Below are 24564 nucleotides of genomic sequence, written 5' to 3' on the forward strand. Positions count from 1 at the left end.
TGTGCACGAAACAGAAAAGGGCCTTCCCAAACTGTTGCCACAAAGTTGGAAGCGCACAATTCTCTAGAATGTCATTGTATGCTGGAGCATTAAGATTTCCCTGCACTGGAACTGACGGGCCTAGCTCAAACCATGAAAAACAGCCGCAAGACCATTATTTCTCCTCTACCAAACTTTACAGTTGGCATTATGCACTCCAGTACAGTTGACACTACGCATACTGCAGAACCCAGATTTGTCCTGCAGACTTCCAGATAGTGAAGCGTGATTCATCCCTCCAGAGAACGCATTTTCACTGCTTCAGAGTCCAACGGCAGTATGCTTTCCACCTCTCCAACCAATGCTTGGCATTGCACATAGTGATTTTAGGCTTGTGTATGGCTGCTTGGCTATGGAAACCCTTTTCATGGAACTCGTCAGGAACAGTTTTAGTGCTGAAGTTGTTTTCAGATGTAGTTTGGAACTCTTGTGAGTTTGGCAACTGAGGACAGATGATTTTTACATGCTACATACTTCAGAATGCGATGATCTCCTTCCTATTCCTTTTCATATGTTCCTACCTTGCTACATTTCCACTTCACAATAACAGCACTTACAGTTGACTGGGGCAGCCCTAACAGGGCGTACATTTGACAAACTGACTTGTTGGAAAGGTGAAATCCTATGAGAGTGCTACATTGAAAGTTACTGAGCTCTTCAGCATGACCCAATGTCAATGTTGTCAATGGAGATTATATGTATGGCTGTGTGCTTGATTTTATGCACCCATTAGCAATGGGTGTGGCTGAAATAGCCAAAACCTCTAATTATAAGGGGTGTCCACATACACTACATTTCCAAAAGTACAGTATCTGGAAAAGTAATAGCCAGATTGCCTTGAAATTTTCTGTGCACATTTTGTCACCCTGCGACCTTTCCTCTAGTGCAGTGGTTCCCAAACTTGGTCCTAGGGCCACCCTGTGTATGCTGGCTTTTGATGTTCCTGATTGGAATGTTATGTGGTGAGAAATTGAATTTAGTGTAAAGCTGATTAAAGTTGAAGAAAAGTGATTATTTCGATGGTTTCATTGGAAATAGCCAATGATTAGGCTGGATAGTTGCATCTTGCCAAATTTTCCATTTTTGTTAAGAAAACATGACCAAAAATAGAAATGTTTCTGTATCAAGAAATCAGGCTTTCAATTTCTTTCTGGTCCTTCTTTTTATTTACCCAAATTTCTTTCTGGTCTAGTTATTTTAATACCCAAATATTTGATTGTAGATTGAATAGGGGTGCCATGACAGACCACTAGAGAGCCATCATGTATTACCGATTTATTCTAATTTAATATCTGCTCTGAGGGCTTGGGAATCTCATCCAATGTTTCAAAAAAGTGATCAAAGACAATACTCAATTCAGCTAAATCTGTTTTCTTAATTGAAATGGGAAGCATTTCTTCACCAATAACAAACAAAAAGGTGACATCAAACAACTTTTTTATGTTTGGTATGGAACTTTGGAAACCTGTGTTAATAACCAGCTGCCTCCTTAAAACAGAAGACCCTGTGATGTTCAGCTGGAGGAACATTTCCTAATACAATGGTGCCTTCCATTATTAGGCATAGCATCACATCACTTTTATGGATGAGACTAAATAAGCAAAGTAAACTACAGCACAAGGCATATTAATTATTTTCATCTCACTTCTATTTTACGTAAATTAATTCACTTTTGTAACTTGCATCACTAAACAAGATCAGGTCAAAACCTAGTATATGGCTGTACCGAACTGGCCAATGTCACAGACATGCGCGCTGTAACTTTATCACTCACTCAGTCAGTCTGTCTGTGACTGACTGACTTTCTCGTTTGTAGGACTGGCCCTGCTGTTGCGGTGCAGCCAAAATAATTTGGTGTAATGGTAAATGGACTGCATTTATATAGCGCTTTTATCCAAAGCGCTTTACAATTGATGCCTTTCATTCACGCACACACACCAACGGTGAAAGGCTGCCATGCAAGGTACCAATCAGCTCATTGGGAGCAATTAGGGGTTAGGTGTCTTGCTCAGGGACTCTTCGACATGCCCAGGGTGGGGGATCGAACCGGCAACCCTCCGACTGCCAGACAACCGCTCTTACCTCCTGAGCTATGTCACCCGTTTAATGTTGTGTGGGAGAAGCAACTATCCATGCTGACAGCTGCAGTTTGAAGGTACTTGCTTCTCGTTTGAACATTTCTCATTCAAAACCCCATTCATACCTAGCTTATTACAAAAATCTTGTGTTTGGTTTAAATTGAGTCATTGGTCTAGATGCGATCCAATCAATATACTGCCTATACCATTGGGTGACACTGTTGATTTAAAGGGGCAGTTCACCCAAAAATTTTATCAAGTCACCTGGAGCTATCTATCTTGTATAAAATGTCATTGAACATAGCTAGCTAAATTGCTTAGTGAACTGAGTTTGTTTCAGCCAGCCAAGTACTGCTGGCTCACAATCTGTGAGGGATGTTGTGTGGTAGGACCCAAATGCAGAGTAAAACAGGAGGCCAGAAGTAGGTTTCAAACACTAAGACACTTTACTTAAAACAAGGAGCAAACAGGGAACAACAAATCCAAAACTCAAAAAATACTTGCTTAGGATCACATGCAGAGGACCACAAACCACAAGCAGCAGAGAACATAACAGTACAATCCAGTAAAGAGTGACTGGGAAGCAGGGCTTAAATACACAGAGGGCTAGCACAATTAAAGACACAGGTGAGCACAATGACTGATTAACACAGGTGGAGTCAATGCAGGTGATGACAGGCTTAGGGCTGGACAAGGCGACATCTGCAGGTGCAAGGGAGAAGAACACGGAGAGATAGAAACCAGAGAGAGGAAGAACAGAGATATGGAAAGAAAGGGAGAAGACACAGAAAACAGAGACAGAGCAAGAGGGACAGAGGCACAACAGTGACACAATCACAAATTAGAGAGCACCCTCAAAATAACACAATTAGAGAATGTACACATTAATATTAGTAGGTTACACAGCTATAGCGAAACACCCTTTCCAACTTGATGCTGTAACATAGGGGAGACCAAGGAAGATTGTAACATGCTTTTTGTATTACCACACAAAAACTATTGATGGTAAACATCTTATTTTTCAACATGTTCTTACATCTGTTTGCCAACCAACTTTGAGTGAAAAACTTATGTTAATAGTTCATATATTCCACAATTAATGTGTAAAGACAGCATTTGTATGCAATTGTCCTTGTGTCAGAGACGGTTGTTACAGTGCCATGGGACAGTTGTAACACCCATTTAAAACTCTAAGCTATACGTAGTAGTCTAATTAAAATAGCATTGCTCTATGCTCCACAATACATTTCCTAGAGTAAAAGTAAAAAGTTGCAAGTATCCTATAAATACACACCATATTTTAATTTTCAGGCTGTAAAAAATGTTGTCATTTAAAATGTAGCTCTACAAAGCTTGTTATATTGCACTGTATGAATTATTATTATTATTATTATTATTATTATTGCTGTTGTTGTTGTGAACAGATATCAATTTGTCCCGATTTCACAAAAGCTAACACGTCAGGCAAGATGTGGACAGATTACGAATCATAAGTATCGAAGTTCAATTTTATGGTCATGTGAGCATAAGAATCTGTCCAAAAACAAAACTGGGTAAGAAAGACAAAAATGATACTACGGATGATAGCCTACTCCACATATGCAAAGCTAATATGAGAGTTAAAGCTTGTGACTTAAATTTGATATTTCGCGTTTTACATTTTAACTCCTTCTGCACATGTACTCGGTCTCCCCTAGTGGAGGTAATTTATCTTAAAATTTAGCCAGTTCTGTCAACAAGTAAATCACGAACGTAATTGTGTGATCACCCACGATACTGTGGTGTAATGGAGTTTTCGGTGGAATTTCGAGGTGGGCTAGTGCATATTATCCTGAAAGATGGTGGATTTTAAAAACATTTTGTTGGGTGAAATTTCAAACGTTCTGCCAACTTTTCCCTGTGGTCCAGTCTCGCGACAGACGCTTGCTAGGGTCGCCGCCATATTATTTCACGGTTACTAGCTTGCTAACTGTTTCATTGCTTATCTTATCTTAAACTTGAAATTAAAATAGTTGTGACTGGTAAAATTGGAAGATCTGTCAGTTTCTGAAATAGCGGGGAGAGATGGGGGCTATGATGTAGCACGCGTAACCCACTCCTCTAACAAACCACAGAAGCACACCGTGGACGGTGCTGTTCATTCCCCTTATGCGAAGTTTCTTCTCGTTTTCCCGTCACATCCCCGGCCCATCCCCGACCCTGTGGAGATGAAGTTACGGTGTATTGAGTGTTGAAGGTGGCCCGTGGAGAGGCAGGTCAAACGGTAAGAATGTTTTGGATAGGCCCAGGTGCGGGAGTTGTGGTAAATGCTCAGTCAACTAGCTAACATTTGCTTGGAAAGAGAAGTGTGCTTGAGATGCTTGACCCCAAATTTTAGATAGCGACGTTGGTTGTCAACTGGAATAAGTTTGTTATCTAGCTAGCAAGTTAGCCAGTTAACATCAGTTCACTTGGTGCTGCTATAATGACCCACATCAACAGATCGAAATTAGCTTGGTGTACTATAGGTACCTGCTAGGTTTATATTCTCATCCTGTATCTATTTAATATTTGGTAGCTAGCTAGATTACATAGTTAAATTCCCTAGCTGGCAAGATGAATAAGTCTAGAACTTGAACATTCTATAGCTAGTTAACCAGCTGTTAACTTGACAGAAGTTACTTAAACTATCTAAGGTTAGTCTGTTCCGTAATATTAAAAGTCTGACTTGGAGATCGGTTAACACCACTGATGTTAAATAGTGGTCTGCATTTGAAGCTACCTGCAATAGTGTTGTGACATGTCTTACACTAATTTGGCATGGATGTAAATTATTGAAGACCGAAAACACAACTTTTCGCTATTGCATAATGTAAGGATCGTACCGCAAGAGTATTATTTTTGTCAAGCAGTCATTACAGTAACTTAGACCTGTAATTCACAACCTCAGTACTGAGGGACTCCTTAGTACGCTGGTTTGTGTTCCTACCACAGTTGCAATTCCGAAATTTTAACAAGCTGGTATTGCTCTAAATTAGGTGCGTTTCGTGTTTAGAGGGATTATTTACGGTCTTAAACCACATTATGTCAGAAATAGTGATACATACCATGAAGAATAAAAAAACAATGTTCACATTCTGCTTATTGTACTATATTGCAAACAACTGCATTAGAAGAGGTAACGCATGTTAAAACTGCAACGCTTGTTGGCTATGTGCATCTTGTTCCTGTCATGAGTTGACTTGTGATGTTCTGCATTATCAACTAAGAATAACAGAGCTTTTTAATTGAAAAAGCTTGCTAGCTGTGTTAACAGCATGGATCCTGTTCCTTGGTTTGTTGTTTTGAGCCAGTCTTGTTCAATTAAGTGGTTGCAATAAGACAAAAAAGAAAAGAAAATATTATGGCTGTCTAGTACTAAGTTACTAGACAGCTAACACTGGCTCGCTACATTACATTTATTTAGTAGATGCTCTTATCCAGCGCTCCTAGCAATATGGGCAAGAGGGCATCCACCTGATTAGTATTAAGTAGTAGTGCACGGCCTGCTGAACAATATTTACAGACTGGCCAGTAAAGATGTGCTAACAAAAAACAAAGTACAATTTCTATATGGGCATACATACCAACTACATTAACAACATTTTAATAGTGACTTTCCTAGGTGTATAGAGGTAGTGGCACTGCACCTATTACCACTGCATTGATGCTTTTGTAGTTTTGCATAGTAGCGAGTTTAGCGACATCACCTCCAAGGGAGTAGACAAAATGTGTGATCTTGAATCTTGTGAGAATATGGGTTATATTTGGTTATATTTATATTTTGAGATCTGATGAGAATTTCAGATGTATATTCCCTGGTGTACTTACTGGTTAGGAATTACAAAGGAGAAACCTGATTGGACCATAAGTTTTGCACAAAATGTAGTTATTGGTTCCAGTAAATTTCGAGAATCATGCTTAACGCTTTTGTGAAAGCCCACCAGTGGCCAGGACGCTGACATCCATAGAGATTGCTCAACTCAGACATTCATTGCTCCTGCAATCATTCTATGAGTGGGCACAACAAACTAAATGCTGTAACTTTATTATTACACAATACACTACATCTGTGCCAAATATGTTTCAGTGGCACTACTGTCGCATAGTTCGGCCATTTAACAATCACGCCCCCACCCAGTTTAATCTGCAACTATCCTGACCCAGCATGACAAATTGGACAATTGAAAATATTCTTTGATCACTAAAATTTAATATTCTAATATAGCAACAAGATAAAGCCTGAAATAACCTGAAAAATGCTGCTCACTAAATAGTGATATCAGTTAAATTGCATACTTATTTGCAACCCCTGTGTACATTCTGAGATAGCTGTGGGTAAAACCACACATGCTGGTTACGCAGTTGTGGCCCTTCCGTGTTCATTCTGGTTTGATCGACAATTCTTTTATCCAACAGGATAATATAAGCTTTGCAACGATGTATGACATGTTACATGGGACTTTTGGAACGACGATTTAGGACCAAGCTTAACAAAAGTTTGGTTGCATCTTCACAGCTTTACGCTTTCAGCCACAGCGTTGTCTGGAAAAGGCACGCATGCATGAGGAGTAATTGTTGTCTTCCTTCAATTTTTTGGAAAGTATTATTAATCTTGAGAACTTCTCAGTGTGACTAAGGCATAGGCTATACCTTCTCTTGAGGAGAAGTGTTCCTTGCAACACTTGAGTATGATGCTGTAAAAGGATAACCAGTACTGATATCAGTCTGCAGTTTGCTAGTTACAACTTATATTTAACTAGTTAGCTTGCTAATTATCACACTTTTTGAATGATTAAGTCCTTGGTGAAGTTAGGCTACATCCCACAATGAAGTATCACCTCTTCAGGCTGCACCTCTCCCAATCCTTCCCTACCTCCCTGTAATCTCTTAAATGACTGTAAGCTTAGGGTTGTAACTAGGTAGCTGTTTCGTAGGTGACTTAGTTAATGCACCTGCCTTAACTACTGCTTGTATTATTGCATTGACTGCGTTGTTGCTGTTCTTGTTTGTGTTAGTGTTAATCAGTTTAACCTTCAGGGTCCAAGTTGAACTATGCGGTTGTTCCCTGCACTTGGACCAGTACTTCTCTCTAGGGTTTTCAACATACTTGTTCCTGGTTATGGTTATACACTTTGTTGTACGTCGCTCTGGATAAGAGCGTCTGCCAAATGCCTGTAATGTAATGTAACAAATAACATCTTGCTGACGTACTTAGCCAGCAGTATCTAGCTAGCAGAACCGCTGTCGTAGAGGCAATTGCATCAAATGGAACCCTAAACCACTACATGTAACATTTGGTAAATATAGTAATATAGGACATAAATTTAGTACAAGGGGCCTTTTGCAGTGTGTGGATGAATGTAACATTTCCCTTTGACTGGTTATAAATAGCAACATTTGTGAAACACACTACAGAAAAATGCCATTTCCACGCATGCAAGAACAAATTACATACTGTAGAGTGCAGAAAAAAGTGGTGTTTTATTGAAGTGCAGGAGTTTATGATTATATATTTAGGTGTGTGTACCAAAGTGTGTTATTTTGCATTATGTTATTTTGTCATATTCTAATATTAGAATCTATCATAACTTTATAATGGACAAAAAAAGCATTCATTTTTGGAGGGCTTTTGGATAGGTTTTTGGACCCCTAGGTATCATCCCTCTATACTCATGACAAGAGAGTAAGTCCCACTTGAAGAGGATGCAAAGTTTCAGTAGCGAAATATGTGATTGTTTTATGATTTACAGCTATGCACAATTTAGCCATTTTGGATAAATTTGGAGACACTAAGGGACACCTGGAAACACTGCTTATATTTTGCTCCATAGGTCTTTAGTAGTTCTGCATATTAGTTCTCAGATTTTGCACAGTTGTGGTCCAGGAGTTTGTGATTCAGTAAACTTATAGTTTTACCTGTTTTACATTTGTGACTCAGTATTTCATTACATTACATTACATTACATTACAGGCATTTAGCAGACGCTCTTATCCAGAGCGACGTACAACAAGTGCATTGGTTCATGATGTAGAGGTGCAAAAGAAACACTAGAGTGAAGTAAGGATCGTAGTGCCAGAAGTGACCACATCGATCAGGACTCCAACCCTGTAGAGTAAGCAGAGTAATTACAAACTAAAGGGGAACAACGTTTTTGCATGTTCGCCTTGATTTTTTTTTTTTTTGCATCTGTGGCACTGCATTTACATCTAAATTATGAAAATAAACAAATCTAATAAACTAATCTGAAAAAATATTTCAATTATTTTTTTGTTTGCATGTCCAAACAGAATGCTTCAAATACAAAGTAGGCCTAGATTTTGGCCGCTAAACACATTTCAGCTTATTGTAAGATGATGAATGTGAATGAAGTGGAAATGCATGGCAGTTTAGGTCCCTTTAACTTATCTCTCCTAACTACTGGATATAGAATGGGCCCTCAGCTTGTTAGTTATTGTGTGATACCTTACTATGTTAGCAGAAACTACTGTCCTGTTGAATGTAGTGGTCCTGAAAATCCACTTGAGAAAGACTCAACATAACATCAGTGCACTTAGGCTACGCTCAGAGTACAGATCCAAACAGGTGGGGGCATGCACGGTATTTAAAAAAAAAAGTGAGCTGCATTGGATTTTTAAATTAGATACAGTGGGTGTTTGAAAACTTTTTTTCATTAAATTAATTAAATATAATTTTTAATGTGTTTTGTGTTGACTCAGGTTCCCTTTATCTAATAATACATTTTGCCTTAAGATGTGAAACTATTTAGTGTGTGACAAATACACAGTAATAGCGGAAATCAGGAAGGGTGCAAGTACTCTTTCACGGCGCTGTATTTAGTATCTAATGTAAAACAAAACAAAAAATGGTTTTGTCGTTCATTGAAATCGTCCTGAGTGTTTTTTCAAGCCACCTAGAGGAGCAGTTGGAGAATGCCATCGATCATGTGTGCTAATTTCCGCCAGTGTATTGCAAGCCCGGCGGCCCGCCGGGCCTAAGTTGACCCCCCGCCAGGCCTAAGCATCGGGGAATTTAAAAAAAATAAATAAATAAATTTTATGTATTTTTAAGATGTTTTTAAAACTACAGTTACAGTGGGGCGGCTCGGTTAAGAAGCTCACCAGCGACATCTGTTGGTTAAAATGTGAACGCACTGTAGGAAAGTAGGTCTGAGATCAGTGTTCTTTACCCTCATTGTGCGTAGAGTGACGTTCAATACTTGATGCTTCCAACTATCACAAGCTAACGTTACCTAGCATGCCACCATTTCTTATTTAGAAATTATCACTCCATCTTGTCGGTAAGTACATTCTTTTTATATTAAATTAAGCAGTGTGTAAGTAACGTTAAAATAGTAGCATGAATTTAACGTTCGATATATTGTAACATTACATGACTTATTAATCGCCATAGAAATAACAACTTCACTTGTTTATTAATAACGTTAGCTTGATGACATTGATGTGCACGACAACGTTGTCATAAAATTTTTCCCGACCGTGAAAACTGCCTGACTTGTTTACGTTTTGGACAGATGTGGCTACAGAGTAAATCCATCGTTGTTTCCATCGCAGTACTTTCGACACAAGTAATATCGGAAAAATCCTAAAATTTCTTCTTATGGTGAAGAGTGCCTGACCGGCAACCATAGAAATGTATTAACACAGCGGCAAAATTAGGCTATATCTAGAAATACCATCTTTGGAGAAAAAACGTTACGGTTAAGGGTCAGGCACTCTTCACGATAAGAAGCAATTTCACGATTTTTTCGATATTGCTTGTGTCTCAAGTGCTGCTATGGAAACAACAATAGATTTACTGAGGAGCCACATCTGTCCAAAATGTAGCTAAACAAGTCAGGCAGTTTTCACGGTTGGCCTGACTTGTTTCATGGTCATGTAGCTAACTTGGTTAGCTAGCCAAACAGCCAGTAACACAGATAGCCTGCCTACTTTGTGCCATTTAGCGATAATGTCAAGGAGGAAAGGTACTGTAAAAGCCAAAAAAACCTTAGACAGTTTTTTAAATGTTTAAATGTGCCCAGCATTCCAAGGCTTGTTGTAAGATTCAGTAGCCAATCAGGACTTGAATAGAAGTTTTTTGTAGAGTGCAAAAACCTTGATATTATTTATTTTAATTTAATTTAATTTCTTTTGTTGTTGTTGAAATGTGCCCAGCATTCCAAGACTGTACATTGTTGTCAGATTCTTTGTAAGACTCTGCTATGCTGTAAATAGTTGTTGATTTTTAAAAAATGTGTGTTGAATAAATGACTTATTTATAACAACATTCACATTACGTAGTCATATTTTCAAATCTCCGGTCAGCTTTTAGCACTGACTTAATGTAGGGCCCTATGGAATCTGTTTTATAGCTTTTTAAATTCTCAATTCCGTGATTCTGTCCGTGATTCTGTTATCACAGCAACTATAGGGCCCTACCTTAATGCTGCCATCAGTCTGTCGCTGGCCCGCGCCGGGACCCCATCAAAAAAGACACTTGGCCGCCGGGCCGCCGGGCCGCTGGGCCCTGTCAAAAGATACTTGCCACCGGGCCTAACAACTTTTCTGGGGGAAACCCTGAATCAGATATCAGAAGATTGATGAGGCATCTTCTGACTTTTAACATATTTTTCTAGGTCATTATACAATGTAATTGGACATAATTCCATGAAAATATCCTAAATATGCAGTAATGGTTTATGTAAACATGCATACATTGGAAATTGGAAAGTACCCAAATTATTGTTACAAGGTACAGGTAGCACCAGGGACAAAAAGGGTGGTGCAAGCATTATTTTATTTATATTCAGTGAATGTATAAAAATAATTTAAATACATTAAGGTAGCATTTGTGTGGATTCATTAAGTTCAAGAGTTAATATTATACCCTCAGTTTTCAGTGAAAAACTTAAATACATTTCAAGACATATAGACCCTTTCACGGCCTACGTCATCAAAACATTTGCACGTATTTTGGCAACAGAAGTATGCTTTGTTATTATGGAAAGCAGTGTGACAGGGAGGGATACAACATCTTTTTCTCAGCTACATAATACAGAAAATGTTAGACTGTTGCATTTATGGCTATGTGTATATGCTAGATTTTCCATCCAAATACATGTACAGGGCTTGACAGTAACATTTTGGGCCACTTGTCCTTTCGGCAAGTGGCACTGATTTTTGACTTGTCCAATAGCTGAACTTTCTTGTCCAAAATTGAAAATGTTGTTTTATTTAAAAAAAACACTTTACACATCCACTTTTACAATTATTGCAATTTAATGAATACAATAATATATACAAAATACAAAATAACAGCAGACTGACTAATATGGTTTTTCTTTTTCTCTAATTTGCTGCAAGTGAAGCCAATCTTAAGTCATAAAGGAAGCTTGCATTCCACTCCATGGTATTTTAGCTCAATGGTATTTTAGCTAAAGAAATAGGTCAGTGATCTGGTCTACACATCAATATATTTTGTTACACATCTTCATCTGTGCCTTGTGGAAACACCTTAAGGTGACTACACATATATACCTACATGACAATTCTGTGTGATGACACTTAGCTTGTTGTTTCTTCTCATCCACCTTAATAGAATGGGTCGAACAATTAATAGACATTAAAAAAGACAATAATTGCATTGTTGCATTAATTGCATTTCAGCATTATAATGGATCGATCATTACTGGAACTTTTCTTGAGATCATATTGTAGAAGTGCCCTTTGTGTATTTAAGATTAATATGAGTAATGTGATCCCTATGGGCATTTTTAGCAATCCATACATAGTCATAGTTTTAACCCATGTTGCAGAAGGCAAAACAGCCCTTTGGAAAGTTAGGTTGGGAACCGTGAAGCAATATCACCGTCACGATTAAGGAATTCCAAGTGTGTTTCAAGTCTGAAAGTTAATATAGTAAATGAGGCAGTATAAATATAACAAAATGTATCAAGTTAATTTTTTTTCATTTGGATATTTTAATAGGTAACGCGTTCAGTCCTCTCGGAATAGATATGAAATAAATTTGTTAGTGCTTGAGGTGGTTGATACATGGTCAATGACATGACATGCATATTTTTGTGTCCGAGTGCATTATTTCCTTTTAAAATAATTTAATCAATTCATGACATGTATCACTTTATTCTATAAAATCTATTTAGTTTGAATACATTTTCAGTACATTCAAATAATATATATTCTTTAATGTTTTGGCATCTCAAACCCCCAAAATGTCAGGCGGCGCAACCGTCCGTGCAAATGAACAGACTAAGAAAACTATTAAAAATGGTATTTTAATGATAATAAATTCAAACTAAAATACTCCGGCATGATTTTATGTTTGAAACCTTTCAAATAAACCACATTTTACAAATACCAGTAGTTTTAAAGCTGTTGAGATCATTGAAAAACTTTTGTCCAGCAATTTGTATGTTTTCAAATGTCAGGGTGGCACAACCGTAAACATGGGACTTTTACTGTGAAGTGAAGAGGTAATAACAGTAAACAGTATATTGCATCATCAAGAGGACCCCAAGTGACCTTTATGGCTGAGTGAAAAGGTTTGTAGATCTCTCTCAAATATTGATAAAAATAACTACTTTCAACTCGTAGGTAGGCTGGTACACCTTCCATGTCAGGTGGTACAACCAATGTAAAACTAGGAAAATGTTGTTTTATCATAAAACTCTTTATTCTATTTAAAAATTATATGTATGAACTTGATAGCAAAGGCAAAAGCTAAGACAGGCATCCAAGTAGAGGCCTGTTTAATTTGAAATTAGTTGCAAAAGTCAGGTGGTGCAACCAGGAATGTTACTATATGAAATGAATAATGTTATTTAAAGCTCTAAGATTATCTATTAAATTTCTAAAATGTTTATTAGTTTTAAGTTAAAGATGTTATACACTTTCAGACCTTTTTCATGATTATGATTTTAAATAATTTTAGATGCCACCTATATTGGTGGTATAGTGGTGAGCATAGCTGCCTTCCAAGTAGTAGAGTGAATACACTCAGGGAAACCGTATATGCAGAAAACAGTCCCACAGCTTTCTGGAAATCTGCTTAGCAGTCTAGTTCCTCCACGGGAAGGCATGGGCACATCAACAGAGCTCTTGTTCTTGTCCTCTGCTGACCAGAAGTCGATGCAGACGCGCTCCATAGGAGCTGAGGTCTTTATGCTTTCCAATGGGGCTCGTGCTGAAGGCTCTGGAGTCTTGGCAAGTACACAGCACCAAACGTACTCCTTCACATCTCTCTCCATGTTAGTCCAGAAGAACCGTTGTCTTGTTAGGTGGAGAGTTCTGATTTGACCTTGGTGTCCTGCCAAATCATGAACTCCCTCTAATGCCTTGTCCCTTAAACTCGCTGGCAGCACCACTATGCATTTAATGTTTTAAAATATTGGAATACTTTTGTTGAATTGCATTTGGATATTTGAAATTAAATTTTTCAGTGGACTTAAGCTGATGTTTCTTTAAGTGTATCAAACTAAAACATGACTTTGTTGTTGTTCAGTCACAATCCATTACAGTGTATCTAATCAATCTATTGCACTGTAGCCTATTCCAGTTGCTATACGATATGTGATCTCATGTGATGTATCCTGTTTTTGATCAATTTACTGCTTTTACTTCAATAGAAACTGTTGACTAAAACACTTTTTTGTATTTGAAATAAAAATGCAATTATTCAGCATATTTCCTGTCATTACTAATGTTGTCAGGTGGCACAACTGATAATCGTCAGGTGGTGCGACCAGGTAAAATATAATTTAAACCAATAAATAATAGGTTAAAGTGAACAAATGGTTGATAACTATGACGTGAATAGCTATTGTATTGAATGCATTCATTTGTATATTTGTATAATTATTTTTCTGTTTTTAAATGTAAAATCGGATGCTAAATATACCAAATACCTGGCCACTAGAATACAGTAATCTTAAATTATTGTAAATACAAAATACAACCACAAAATAGTAATGTGTTAGGCACTGTAGACACTCTAAGGGATACTTGCCAAATATTTCACTTAGAATAAATAGTAGGAATATTTTTTTTTTTTTTTTTGAGTGGTGAAATTAAAAATACAGTCAAAAAATGAATTTAAACACTTTGAAATGTTATTTAACAAATGAGACTTGTTTAAACACATTGTTCCAGACTCAAAAATATGCATTACATCCATTTTGAAAAGACTTTTTAAAAATAACTTTTTAGAAGCTTTATTTGTCATTGACCCACGTGTCCCCCCCTCAAACCCGGTCGATAATTGCTGTTCCAGAGTTAGTGTTGTTTAGAGGAGTGCATCTGAGGTAAATGAGACAAGTCTCGCCTCGCTTGCTGATGACAGCCACAACACACACATAGTTCAGTATTCTCTAACTTGTGCCTTGGGAGCAAGCAGACACAACTGAGAAACAGACTTAGATTTGCTCATACATTACAGATTTTTTGTTGCTTTTATTTGTCAGATCGGACAACTGCAAAAGCCATTCCACTTCTCACATCATAAAGTTTGCTTGTCTTGGACAAGTGTTAATGTCGAGCCCTGCATGTATATGTCTGGCCACTAATCAGGGAACCATTTTGTGATATCCTCTTAATACTCTATTGGGCACAGGCCCATCACTCACATTCCTGAAAATCAAGTTTAAATCAATACAACGTATAAACTGTGACAGCACCTTCATTGGGATTCCATTACTTGTGGAGGGAACTGTAGGATATCAGCAGTACAAAAACATGAATACTGTGTATCCTTATCTTTTAAACATTTGTTTTGTTTGAAAAACATCTTGGTACAGTCAAAGTAAGCTTTTAAAAATATTTCCGCCCAGGTCCACAATCATTAAGTTGCCACAATTCAATTCAATTTATTTTATGTACCATTTTTTTCAGAGAACTTTTACAAAGATGCTTTACATAGAAACATGATGAAGAATCACATTGCTTTTAAATATCTATGCATATTGGAAAGAGCACTTTAGTGTGGGAGTAAACAAGTAGCTATTAAAGGGAAAAAAAATGTATCGCACCAATGAGATTATGCTAGAATGGTGAGGGATGTGAACATCAGAAGAAAAGGTTTTCAGAATGAATAAATGAAAACTTTTGCTTGTGCTTTCTAATGCAAATTTTGAAATTTAAATGTAACATATTTTTGGCTGGACCACAACAGCAGAGCCAGTCCTACAAACGCGAATGTCTGTGACTGACTGAGTGACTGAGTGAGTAGTGAAGTTACACCATTGGTCGCTGGATCACGTGTGTTAGGTCCAGCCATATACTAGGTTTTAACCTGATCTTGTTGACATTTGAATTGTCATTTAAATTATTTTCAAATTGTCAAATTCATTCTGGCAGCCCTCCTTCACTATTTGCTTGGCATACAGACTAATGGGACTGTTGGGCATAGTTGACACTGCCACGGTCCGGATTCAGGCTGAGATTGTGGGGCTCAACAGAACGGTGCCTTAACTGTATGAATCCCCTGCAGCCCTTATACATTTGACCTATTAAAGGTTGATGTAAAGGTGGGAGCTATATCAGGGGTGAGTGTATGGCCAGTGTTGCTTCAGTTAACGTTTCAGGCCACTAAAGCAAATATTGACTATGGTCCTGAAATAGCGCCGTACATAGTCTCCCTAGCACAAATAATTTTTGACATTGTAATATGTAACAAATAATATTAACACAAGCTTTACACCTGCATGCCATGTGTGTCGCCATTTTTGGTATTCCGTTTTAGAACCTTATTGGTATCGTATGGATGATAGCTGACATGGTGGTGCACCATGCCTGTGGTGCAATGGTAGTATGCTTTGTCTTCTGTTGAAGAACAGAAGGTACCTCGAATAAATATGAAATAAATATGTTAGTGTTTGAGGTGGTTTATACACCCCCCTACCCAAACTCAGTTGATAATAGGTGTTCCAAAACTGGCATTTAGAGGACTCGCAAGGTAAGAGAGAGAAGCCATAAATAGTAATTGTTGTGCCTAGCAGCAGTTTCCACATATCTAATTAGTTCCCTTTTATTTATTGTGACGTCTTCAGACAGTATTGCAGTTTGCACCCACTCAGGTTACTTTTGTCAGACGGTGAAGAGGAAACCTGAAATCCAGTTCATACAGTATTTTCTGTAACAACATATCAAAAGATGAGCTAAATCAAAAATGGTTATTTTAAAATATGGATTGCAGTCATCAAAATGAGTAATTCACAAAATAGTATGCAGTCACAGTTGCCCTCATAATTTAGAACTTCTTAATATAACTAGCAATACCACAATGTCATGAGTACTGTGTATGGTTTACAGGGTCTTAAATGATGCATTTGTAGGGCCAAAATACTCTAAAATGTCTACTTAAAGACCCTGTGCAGCCTCCCTTTTCTTTTCCCTTTCTGCTCTGGGATGGCATTCCATTCCTCAAACAGGATTCGTTGCCAGCCAACGTGGTTGCGTTGGTCACGCTAGCAGGTACAGCACGCCCGAGCTGATCCCACAGGTGTTCAATTGGGTTGAGGTCTGGGCTGTTGGCAGGCCATTCCATTCAACCACGTTGGCTGACCTGCGATGAATCCTGAAAACTTTGGAGCACACACTACATAAATATTCATACTGTGTGAGTGTTTTGGCCACCACACATTGGTCAATGCAAATTAGAAACATGATGTCACAAATTTGGTCTCAAAACCACCAATACCAAATACTCCACCAGGTGGAAATGTCGAGCATTGTATAGTTTTTAGGGAACAAAATTTAATTTAAAATGTATGAAATACTTCTAAAATTAATGTGTAAGTAGTCTTTGGTCATAATATAAGTATTTCAAAATAATGATTTTGACTGCACAGGGTCTTTAAAGTTTCTCACAAATTAAGTGACCAAAATATCAAATATGTTAAATTTTCATTCTTTCATAGGACGTTTCTGTGTGTAAAGTTTCAGGAAAATCTGACTTAAGTTGAATTTTTCTCCAAATTCATGTGGATGTTTATTTATACTGTTTATACAATTTATACTATGTTATTGCAAACCCCATCAATCTGTTTTTCAGCTGATTATTCACTCAGAATATTACATCTGTGCTGGTGTGTAAATCAAAACAGACACATTGCAATTCCTCTCTCAACTAAATTGACACCTGAATTTTCAGATCACAGTGCTTCTGGCATGCATGGAGTCAAGTTTTGGTGTTTGATCCAGTATGCTCTATTAGTATCAAAGTTTAACATGGGCCTCTTTCTTAAAGAGCAGTTTGTTTTAATTAGAACAGAAAGTGATCTCTCCGTGCCAATTGTAAGAGTATGTGCCTGCACAAAACGAGTGCAATGATTTAGCTATCCTCTGCGGAACATTAATTTTTTGGTTGCAAAAGGAAACAGGCAGGTTCTGCGATCATCTTGGGCATTGTGAGTGAAATAGGATTGTTTTGGGTGGAACCCTTCAAATTTCTACACATAGGCCTAGGTGGCATACAAAGGTATTTGTACTGTGGAGGTAACCTGCTGGGCAAAAGTCAATGTTTTATTTTAAATTCTTTCAGCAAAACATGGATTTTGAGAAATGTTTAAGTGCATTTTTGCAGACAGACGTGGATGTCCAAGTGCGCTTGCATTTGTTCTTCGAGAACATAAAACCCAGGGAAAGACTTTAGTTGGACTTAATAAGCATGTGTATATTTCCCTTGCAATAAATGTAGTTGTTTGTTATTGTCCCATTCTATGTGCCTGTTGAATGTTCCCCTGGTTGTTTCTTGCAGGAGAGTTTCAGGCTGTGAGGATAGCCATGCCCTCACTGAGGGTACAGTCAGGGTGGAGCAATTGCATCTGAGCCCAGGGCAGACACATGGCCCACGGTGGCCAACAGGGCGATATTCAGGTTTTGCAGGACCTGCAACGGAAATCACTGGAAGTGCCAAAGGGTGTTGTGCAGTGCTTACTGCAGGTAAGTGCCAACATGCTCTTAGGTTGTGAAGGAAAAATCCTCCCTTTTCTTGGTATAGAGAGGCAATCTTCCTTTAATAGTTCAATTAAAACACTTTTTTACAGATTCCCCCCAGCCAAAAGCAAGACTACCCAACACCTGTTTTGCATAAAAAGATTGAAAGAAGTGACTATCTCTGCCCTAGCAGCCATGAGTATATAGCACAGGCTACCATAATACAGGCCGTTGATACCTGGCAGTGGTCGTTCAATCCACATTAACAGAAAATAAACCAGACAATCATACTTTGAAAAAGAATATTTGGCTAATGTTGGCTTGTAGCTTTAACCTCTTCAAGTCTTCAGCCACATTCCAGGTTCAACACTGTTACTCGCTGCATCTAGTCCTCCAATTGACTGCCAGCTTACTCTACCTGCTTAACCAGCTTTGAGCAGCTTTGACCAGCCGCAGACTAACTATGACCAGCTAGAAGTGTTGAAAACACAGATTAAACCATCTGACAACCAGCTTAGAATCCCAGCTGGTTTTAGCTGGATGTTTTCAGCCGGGTTGCTTTTAATGATTGATTGTAGCTCTCATTAGGATTCTCACTGTGACAAAATAGGTAACTGTAATTAGCCACAAGAAGACATGGGGGTGGGTTTCACTGTCGCCTCACAGCATGTTCAAATCCCAGCCTGGGCCCCTCAGTGTGGAGCCTGCATGCTCTCCGCGTGGGCCTCCCCTGGGTACCCTGGCTCCCCCCCACAGACGTGAGCATGTGAGTGAATGGTGTGGCCCTGCAAAAGATTGGCGACTTGTCCAGGGTGCATTTCTGCCTCTCAACCAATACACGCTAGAGTAGGCTCCAACACCCCTTACAAACCCTGACCAGGAATAAGCGGGTGAAGATAATGGCTAGATGGAAGACATGGGGGTGAATAAGTTGACTCAATTAAAAGAACCGTAAAACAATACTGAACAACATAAAACAGCTAACCAATGTGCTGGGTGGATGCTGCTATTGTAGCTAACTGGTTTAGTTTGCAAGTTAAATTCTGTTCTTTGTTTAAAATGCATAACATCATGACAAGAGAACTCAGATAGGGACAATAAAAAAAGAGAGCAAGCAAACAGACAACCATCTGTATAACAAATGCCAGCTATTTCAAACAGCTCCTACCAAAACAAGAAACTATTTAACCTTGGGATGACTTATTGCAGGGGGGAATCAGAATGTACTAAACCATATCGAACCAAGGGTTGCTGCGGTATCATTATCTTACCGACTTGTGTACCAACCTGAATAAATCACTTAAACTAGCCATCTGACTTGTAATTACTTTAATGATAATCATCAAAATACAGTTGTACTTCAGATGGCCGTATGGGCTATGACTTCACCATCAACAACTCAGCTGTTTAATTTATAGTTTTTTGCACCGTAGTGCCGGGCTTTGTTGTGGTGACGTCACTGGAACGAGTCCTATTGGCACCCAACTCACGCAGTTACTCAGCCAGCCCTGCTCAGATGAGAAATAAGACAAGATAATAAGATAAGATAACCCTAACCCTAACCCTAACTGTTCAATGGGACAGAAATACATTATTTAATGCAACATGTGAAATAAAATGTAATAATGATAATGATATGGATCAAAACATGGTAACCCTCCAGTTCTGATTTAAAAAGTTCTAGCATGTGAAACCATGATCTATTCTCCTGGTGAAGCTAGAAGCACAGTGTTACGTTTCTTTGGGATGTTCCAAAAAAGATGGCAATTTATAAATGGCTGGTTACTGTAACGGAGAAAATATGAGTTATCACTGGTGAGCATAACATCCTTGCGCCACACTTGCTGTCCAAAATCTGCCCAGACGACTAGTGTCACTTCCACATAGAGATACTTGCACCCAGTGCCTAACTCATTTCTAACCAGCGCTCTACTCAGTTCACCAGTAACTACATTTGATGACCACCTTACAATTCAAAGCTTATTCCAGGTTACCAGCACTGCTGCCACTACAAACTACTTCCTAACCACTCACCCATGGCACAGTTCTTAACCTCTTAAGGCACAAGCCAAATTTTGCCAATCCTTGCCCATTTAGGGGGTACCCTATTTAAAGCTTTATAACTCCAGACGTGAACACCACAGAGACTTGAAAAATGGCTTAAATGAAGCAAGACATTTGTACAATTTACAATACTAACAGATTAGTTTATATTCATAATTTTGGAAGAAATAAAGTGCCACAAATGCAATTGTTTTGACAAAAAATCCAAAATAAATTTGCACTTTAAGTTTGCAATGAAATACTGCGAGATTGAATATATGCAGGTTAAACTATACATGTGCTAGGTCAAAAACTTCTTGACCACAAGTTCATAAAATCTAAGGGTGGATATGTAGAACTACTATAGATGTATGAAGCAAAAACTAAGCAGTGTACCCAGCATCTCCAAATCTATCCAAAATGTCTAAATTATGCATTGCTGTAAATCATAACATATCCATGTATTTCACTACAAATCAACAGTTTTGACTCAAGAAAATCACTGTTGCATAATTTTCAAATGGGAATTACAAGCTTTCAGTCAGTACAGTGGTCTAAAATAGCTAGGTGTCCAGAAACATATCCAAAATCTCTCCAAAATTGAATAAAATGTTTTTTGTCCATTATAAAGCATATAAATGAGCCCCTTATGAGGGTTTAAGATGAAACATTGCTATCAGATTAAAAAATAATGCAAAAACATTGTCACCCAATGCGGTACAGTACCTAAATGTGTAATAATGAACTTGTGTGTATTTCTATACTCTGTACTCTCGTATGTTTTCTTGTATGGGGATGAGACAACATGAAAACAATTTTCACCCGTCCACCACGTTTTGGCAATGTTCCAGCTCTGACGTCATCACTGTTGCATGCTTCACAAAAACTATTACACTTCCGTCTAACGCTTACATTACAGTGTGAAATATTTACATTATATAACACCACTAACCTATTTAAAGATACTCAATTTAAAAAATAACGTATATAACCGAAATATTTTGAACGGTAATACTTACATAGCAATGATGAAATCTCCTCTATGTTCAGTAGATAGAGACAGAGACAGTATCAAATGATATTGTTCTATTCGCTTCTGTTTTGCTCCAGAAAACGATGTCAGCTAGGTCTATCAGCAAACATATGGCTTAGCTATGTTCAGAAGTCCTCAATAATAATAGTATTTTCCAAGAAATTACGAAATATCCTTGAACACGTTTCGTTAGGTGCATCGTATTTGTCTGCTAACAGGGTGAATGCGTAAGTGAATATGATGCTAAGAATATTTTCTGTTACGCTGACCTATAAAACGCTATTCCAAAAGCAGAATTAGACATGTTATACATCGTTAGAAAGCTTATACTCTCGCCTACTGAATAAATGAATTGTAAATAAAGTCAGACTGTACTAAAAAGGGCGACGACGCCGTAAACAACAGGTGTGGTGTTACGCACAGCTATTTTGGAAGATACCCAGGCGTCACAGATGCGCCTATATTTCCCAAACGGATTGTCCAAGACAATATATGACCACGCAGTCTCAAAAGGGACATCTCTACACGTAAAACCGTAAGCTTTTATATTTATTCAATATTTAGTCCCAGATATTGACTGTAGAATGACATGGTATCCTTTTTAAAAACTTTTTCTCGTTTATTTCGTTATTCAGTGAGCAGCGTTTTCACTGCTGTATAGGCATATCTTAGGGCTATTGTCAGGTTTATCTTGTTGCTATGACGGAATACGATTTTTTAGTGGTGAAAGAATATTTTTATTAATGCCAGGATAGACAATATTGTCCATTATGTCAAGGGTGGGGGGTGTTTTTTAGATGAGACTGCAGGGATGGGGTGCGTGTTAAATGAACAACCGGAGCGACAATGGTGGGGCTGCGAAACTCCGTTTTCGGCATAGTTGTCATGTATCGTCTACTAATGAAACTGAAACAACGCGTTTCTGTTTTCATCTCACACGTTGGTTGCAGTAGCACCGAATGTTTGACTTTAGTAATCTAGGCACGTGGGCGTGCCCACCACTAGGGGCTGTGCGCTAAGAGGTTAAATAGGCTAATGAAATTCTTTTTTTCCCTCTAGAACAACAGTTCTGATGCCTGTTCAAAGTGCCTGTCCCAGACTAGTTCTGACTTCCTCCGTGGCGAAGCAAGCCTCAACCTCTCAGACAAGTCCGGCCTCTCAAAATTGCAAAACCACATGTCTCGGCTGCACCTGGGCCTCCGGACTCAGAATGTGTATGTGCCCCCATTGCGGGACGGCCCAAGGATAAATGGCAGTAAGACCCTGTCCCACAGCTTGAGTGATGGTGCCATCCAGACTAAACAGCTAAACAGTAAGCTCCTCCAGCAGCAGTCCTCCCAGCCACCCCCCCTGCAGATGCCCACAGACCTCAGCGTTTTCGAGTTGATGGATGCTACGCCAAGCACGCAGCCATCTGGGCTGGACCAGCTTGGTGGGAAAGGACACCTGGTGGGCCCCCATCAAGCACCCCGATTCAGTCCCATTACAGTCACCCTGGCCCCCAATGTTCAGACCAGTCGCAAAATGCCCACCTCTTTACGGATACATGGTGGGCCCCAGCCTAGTAAGAATAGTCCAAGTAACTCCATTTACATCAGGCCTTATGTCAGTCAGTCTGGAATGGGTCAGCCCTTATTGCAGCAGGCCAGCAGGTCCAAGTGCAGCTGGGTTTCCCAACAGGAAGAGCAGCAGCGGGTGTCTTACCCTTTCACCTCCTCCTGCTCCTGGATGCTGTCCTCAGCCCACAGCACCTCACATACCTTGCTGCCTCAGTCACAGGGTCACCAGATGCTGCACGTCTACATGCCAGTAAGCTCACCCATCAACCTTCAGACGCCATCCCTCCTCCAGGGTCCTCCCGTAGCCCAGCCAGCCTCAAGTGCCTCCTCCACCTCTTCTTCCTCCTCCTCCTCTTCTTCCCAACAGTGCAATGTCCAGAACATTTTCACCGGGCCACGGAAAAACCAAATCGAAATAAAACTCGAGCAGCCCCAGCGGAATAACTCTGCTGCTGCCATACTGTGGTCAGGTAGTAGCCCGTCTTGCACTGTCTCCTCCTGCCCCTCTACTGCTTCCATTATTGGGACCACAACCTCTTTTCATTGCATTACCTCTACTCCCCTATCTGCTGGTGGCCCAGGCCTAAGCCACAGTCAGCCAATGGTCTACATTTCTGCCAGCACAACCGCTGCCACCCCCAATGAGGCAGTCGTCACAACCGCCTCCGGCTCCCAGCCCCCCTTCTACATTTCCACCAATACCTCGGGGGGCGAGGCCAGTAGATGCCGGAACTCACCAACTGTCTACATCTCAGCCAATCCTCCTCTGCATGGGAGCCCATTAGGCTTCCGAAATATTCCGGCGCCGGTCAGCATGGGCCCAGCCTACATCCACCACCACCGACCCAGCTCCCGGGCCTCTGCGGGCATAGGAGGGGGCACTGTTCCCTCTCCCCATTTTGTGGTCAGCCATCCCAACACCAAGTACACTTTCAAAATCACTGTGTCCCCAAACAAGCCTCCGGCTGCGCTTCCTGGGGTGGCCCCCCTCGCCCTTGAACATGTCAATCTTTACAGCTTGCCCTCAAACCTCTGTGTTGAGCCAGAGCCACATCATCTCTCAGACCCACTGTCCACATGCAGGGAGAAACCCAATGAGGTACGACGACTTAGTGTGGGCTCTGATGACCTGGCCTACAGTCAAGGTGGGTGCAGCCCGGAGTTTGTCAGTGTTTTTTTTTTTGTGTCATTTTTAGGCCTGTTGCACTTTTTTTTATATAAGGTCAGGGTTCCACTTAATTTCTTAGGGCAGAAAAAGAACTGGTCTATGGGCTGAGCCTTGTGGCACACTATATTTGATGCTTTTGAGAAGTGTAGGAATTGTGCTAATTGATATCAGTTAAACATGTGAGAGCTTAACTTGGCAGTAGCTTTATAAAAGTGTCAGAGATTTGTTTTGCTAAGACTCTGAAATAATGCAGTAGAGAAACTTGCAGTCTGACAAAAGTGCAGCACATTGGGCTACAGCCACTGTATGAAATGTGCTATATAAATAAAGATGGATTGATTGATTTATTGAAAAGCACATTAATCAACTGTTGAACTTCCTTTCTTGGAGTTTTGACTGGATTGTGTTAGTCACTCCTGGTACCTCTTGCTGAAGGGATTAATATGCAATGCCTCATCTTGGAAACCCCAAGATATCTTTCTTTTTGTGTCACAGTGACTCATTCTGCAGTCTTCCAGTTGTTCCACTCTTAAATTACTGACAGACACAGATGGATTTATGAGTGTAAAGAGAATACCACATATGCAATGACTTTATCAGAACCCCTTATTTGCTGGCTTTACACTACTGAATGTATTTATAATTTCTCCTCTTGGAGTCTCCTGCTTATTC

General features: G+C 39.3%; 1 protein-coding gene across 5 annotated transcripts in view; it reads left to right on the plus strand.

The window, feature by feature from the left end:
- The first annotated feature begins 3698 nt into the window (after window positions 1-3698).
- The window catches only part of LOC135254801 (TGF-beta-activated kinase 1 and MAP3K7-binding protein 2-like), a 35813-nt gene continuing 14947 nt past the window's right edge, over window positions 3699-24564 (plus strand). For 2 of the 5 annotated variants that reach the window (XR_010329968.1, XM_064335346.1), the window contains exons 1-3: window positions 3700-4380; window positions 17911-18095; window positions 22225-23869. Coding sequence is in view for 4 of the 5 variants with exons in the window: in XM_064335346.1 (XP_064191416.1) it covers window positions 17997-18095; window positions 22225-23869 (1744 nt within the window). In the remaining variant the exon portion in view is untranslated. Of the gene's footprint in view, window positions 4381-17910; window positions 18096-18755; window positions 18856-22224; window positions 23870-24564 lie in introns of those variants that run through there. The other 3 variants (XM_064335319.1, XM_064335335.1, XM_064335326.1) reach the window with 3 other exon arrangements.

This window comes from Anguilla rostrata, chromosome 1, assembly GCF_018555375.3.
Source record: "Anguilla rostrata isolate EN2019 chromosome 1, ASM1855537v3, whole genome shotgun sequence".
Taxonomy (NCBI): Eukaryota; Metazoa; Chordata; class Actinopteri; order Anguilliformes; family Anguillidae; genus Anguilla; species Anguilla rostrata.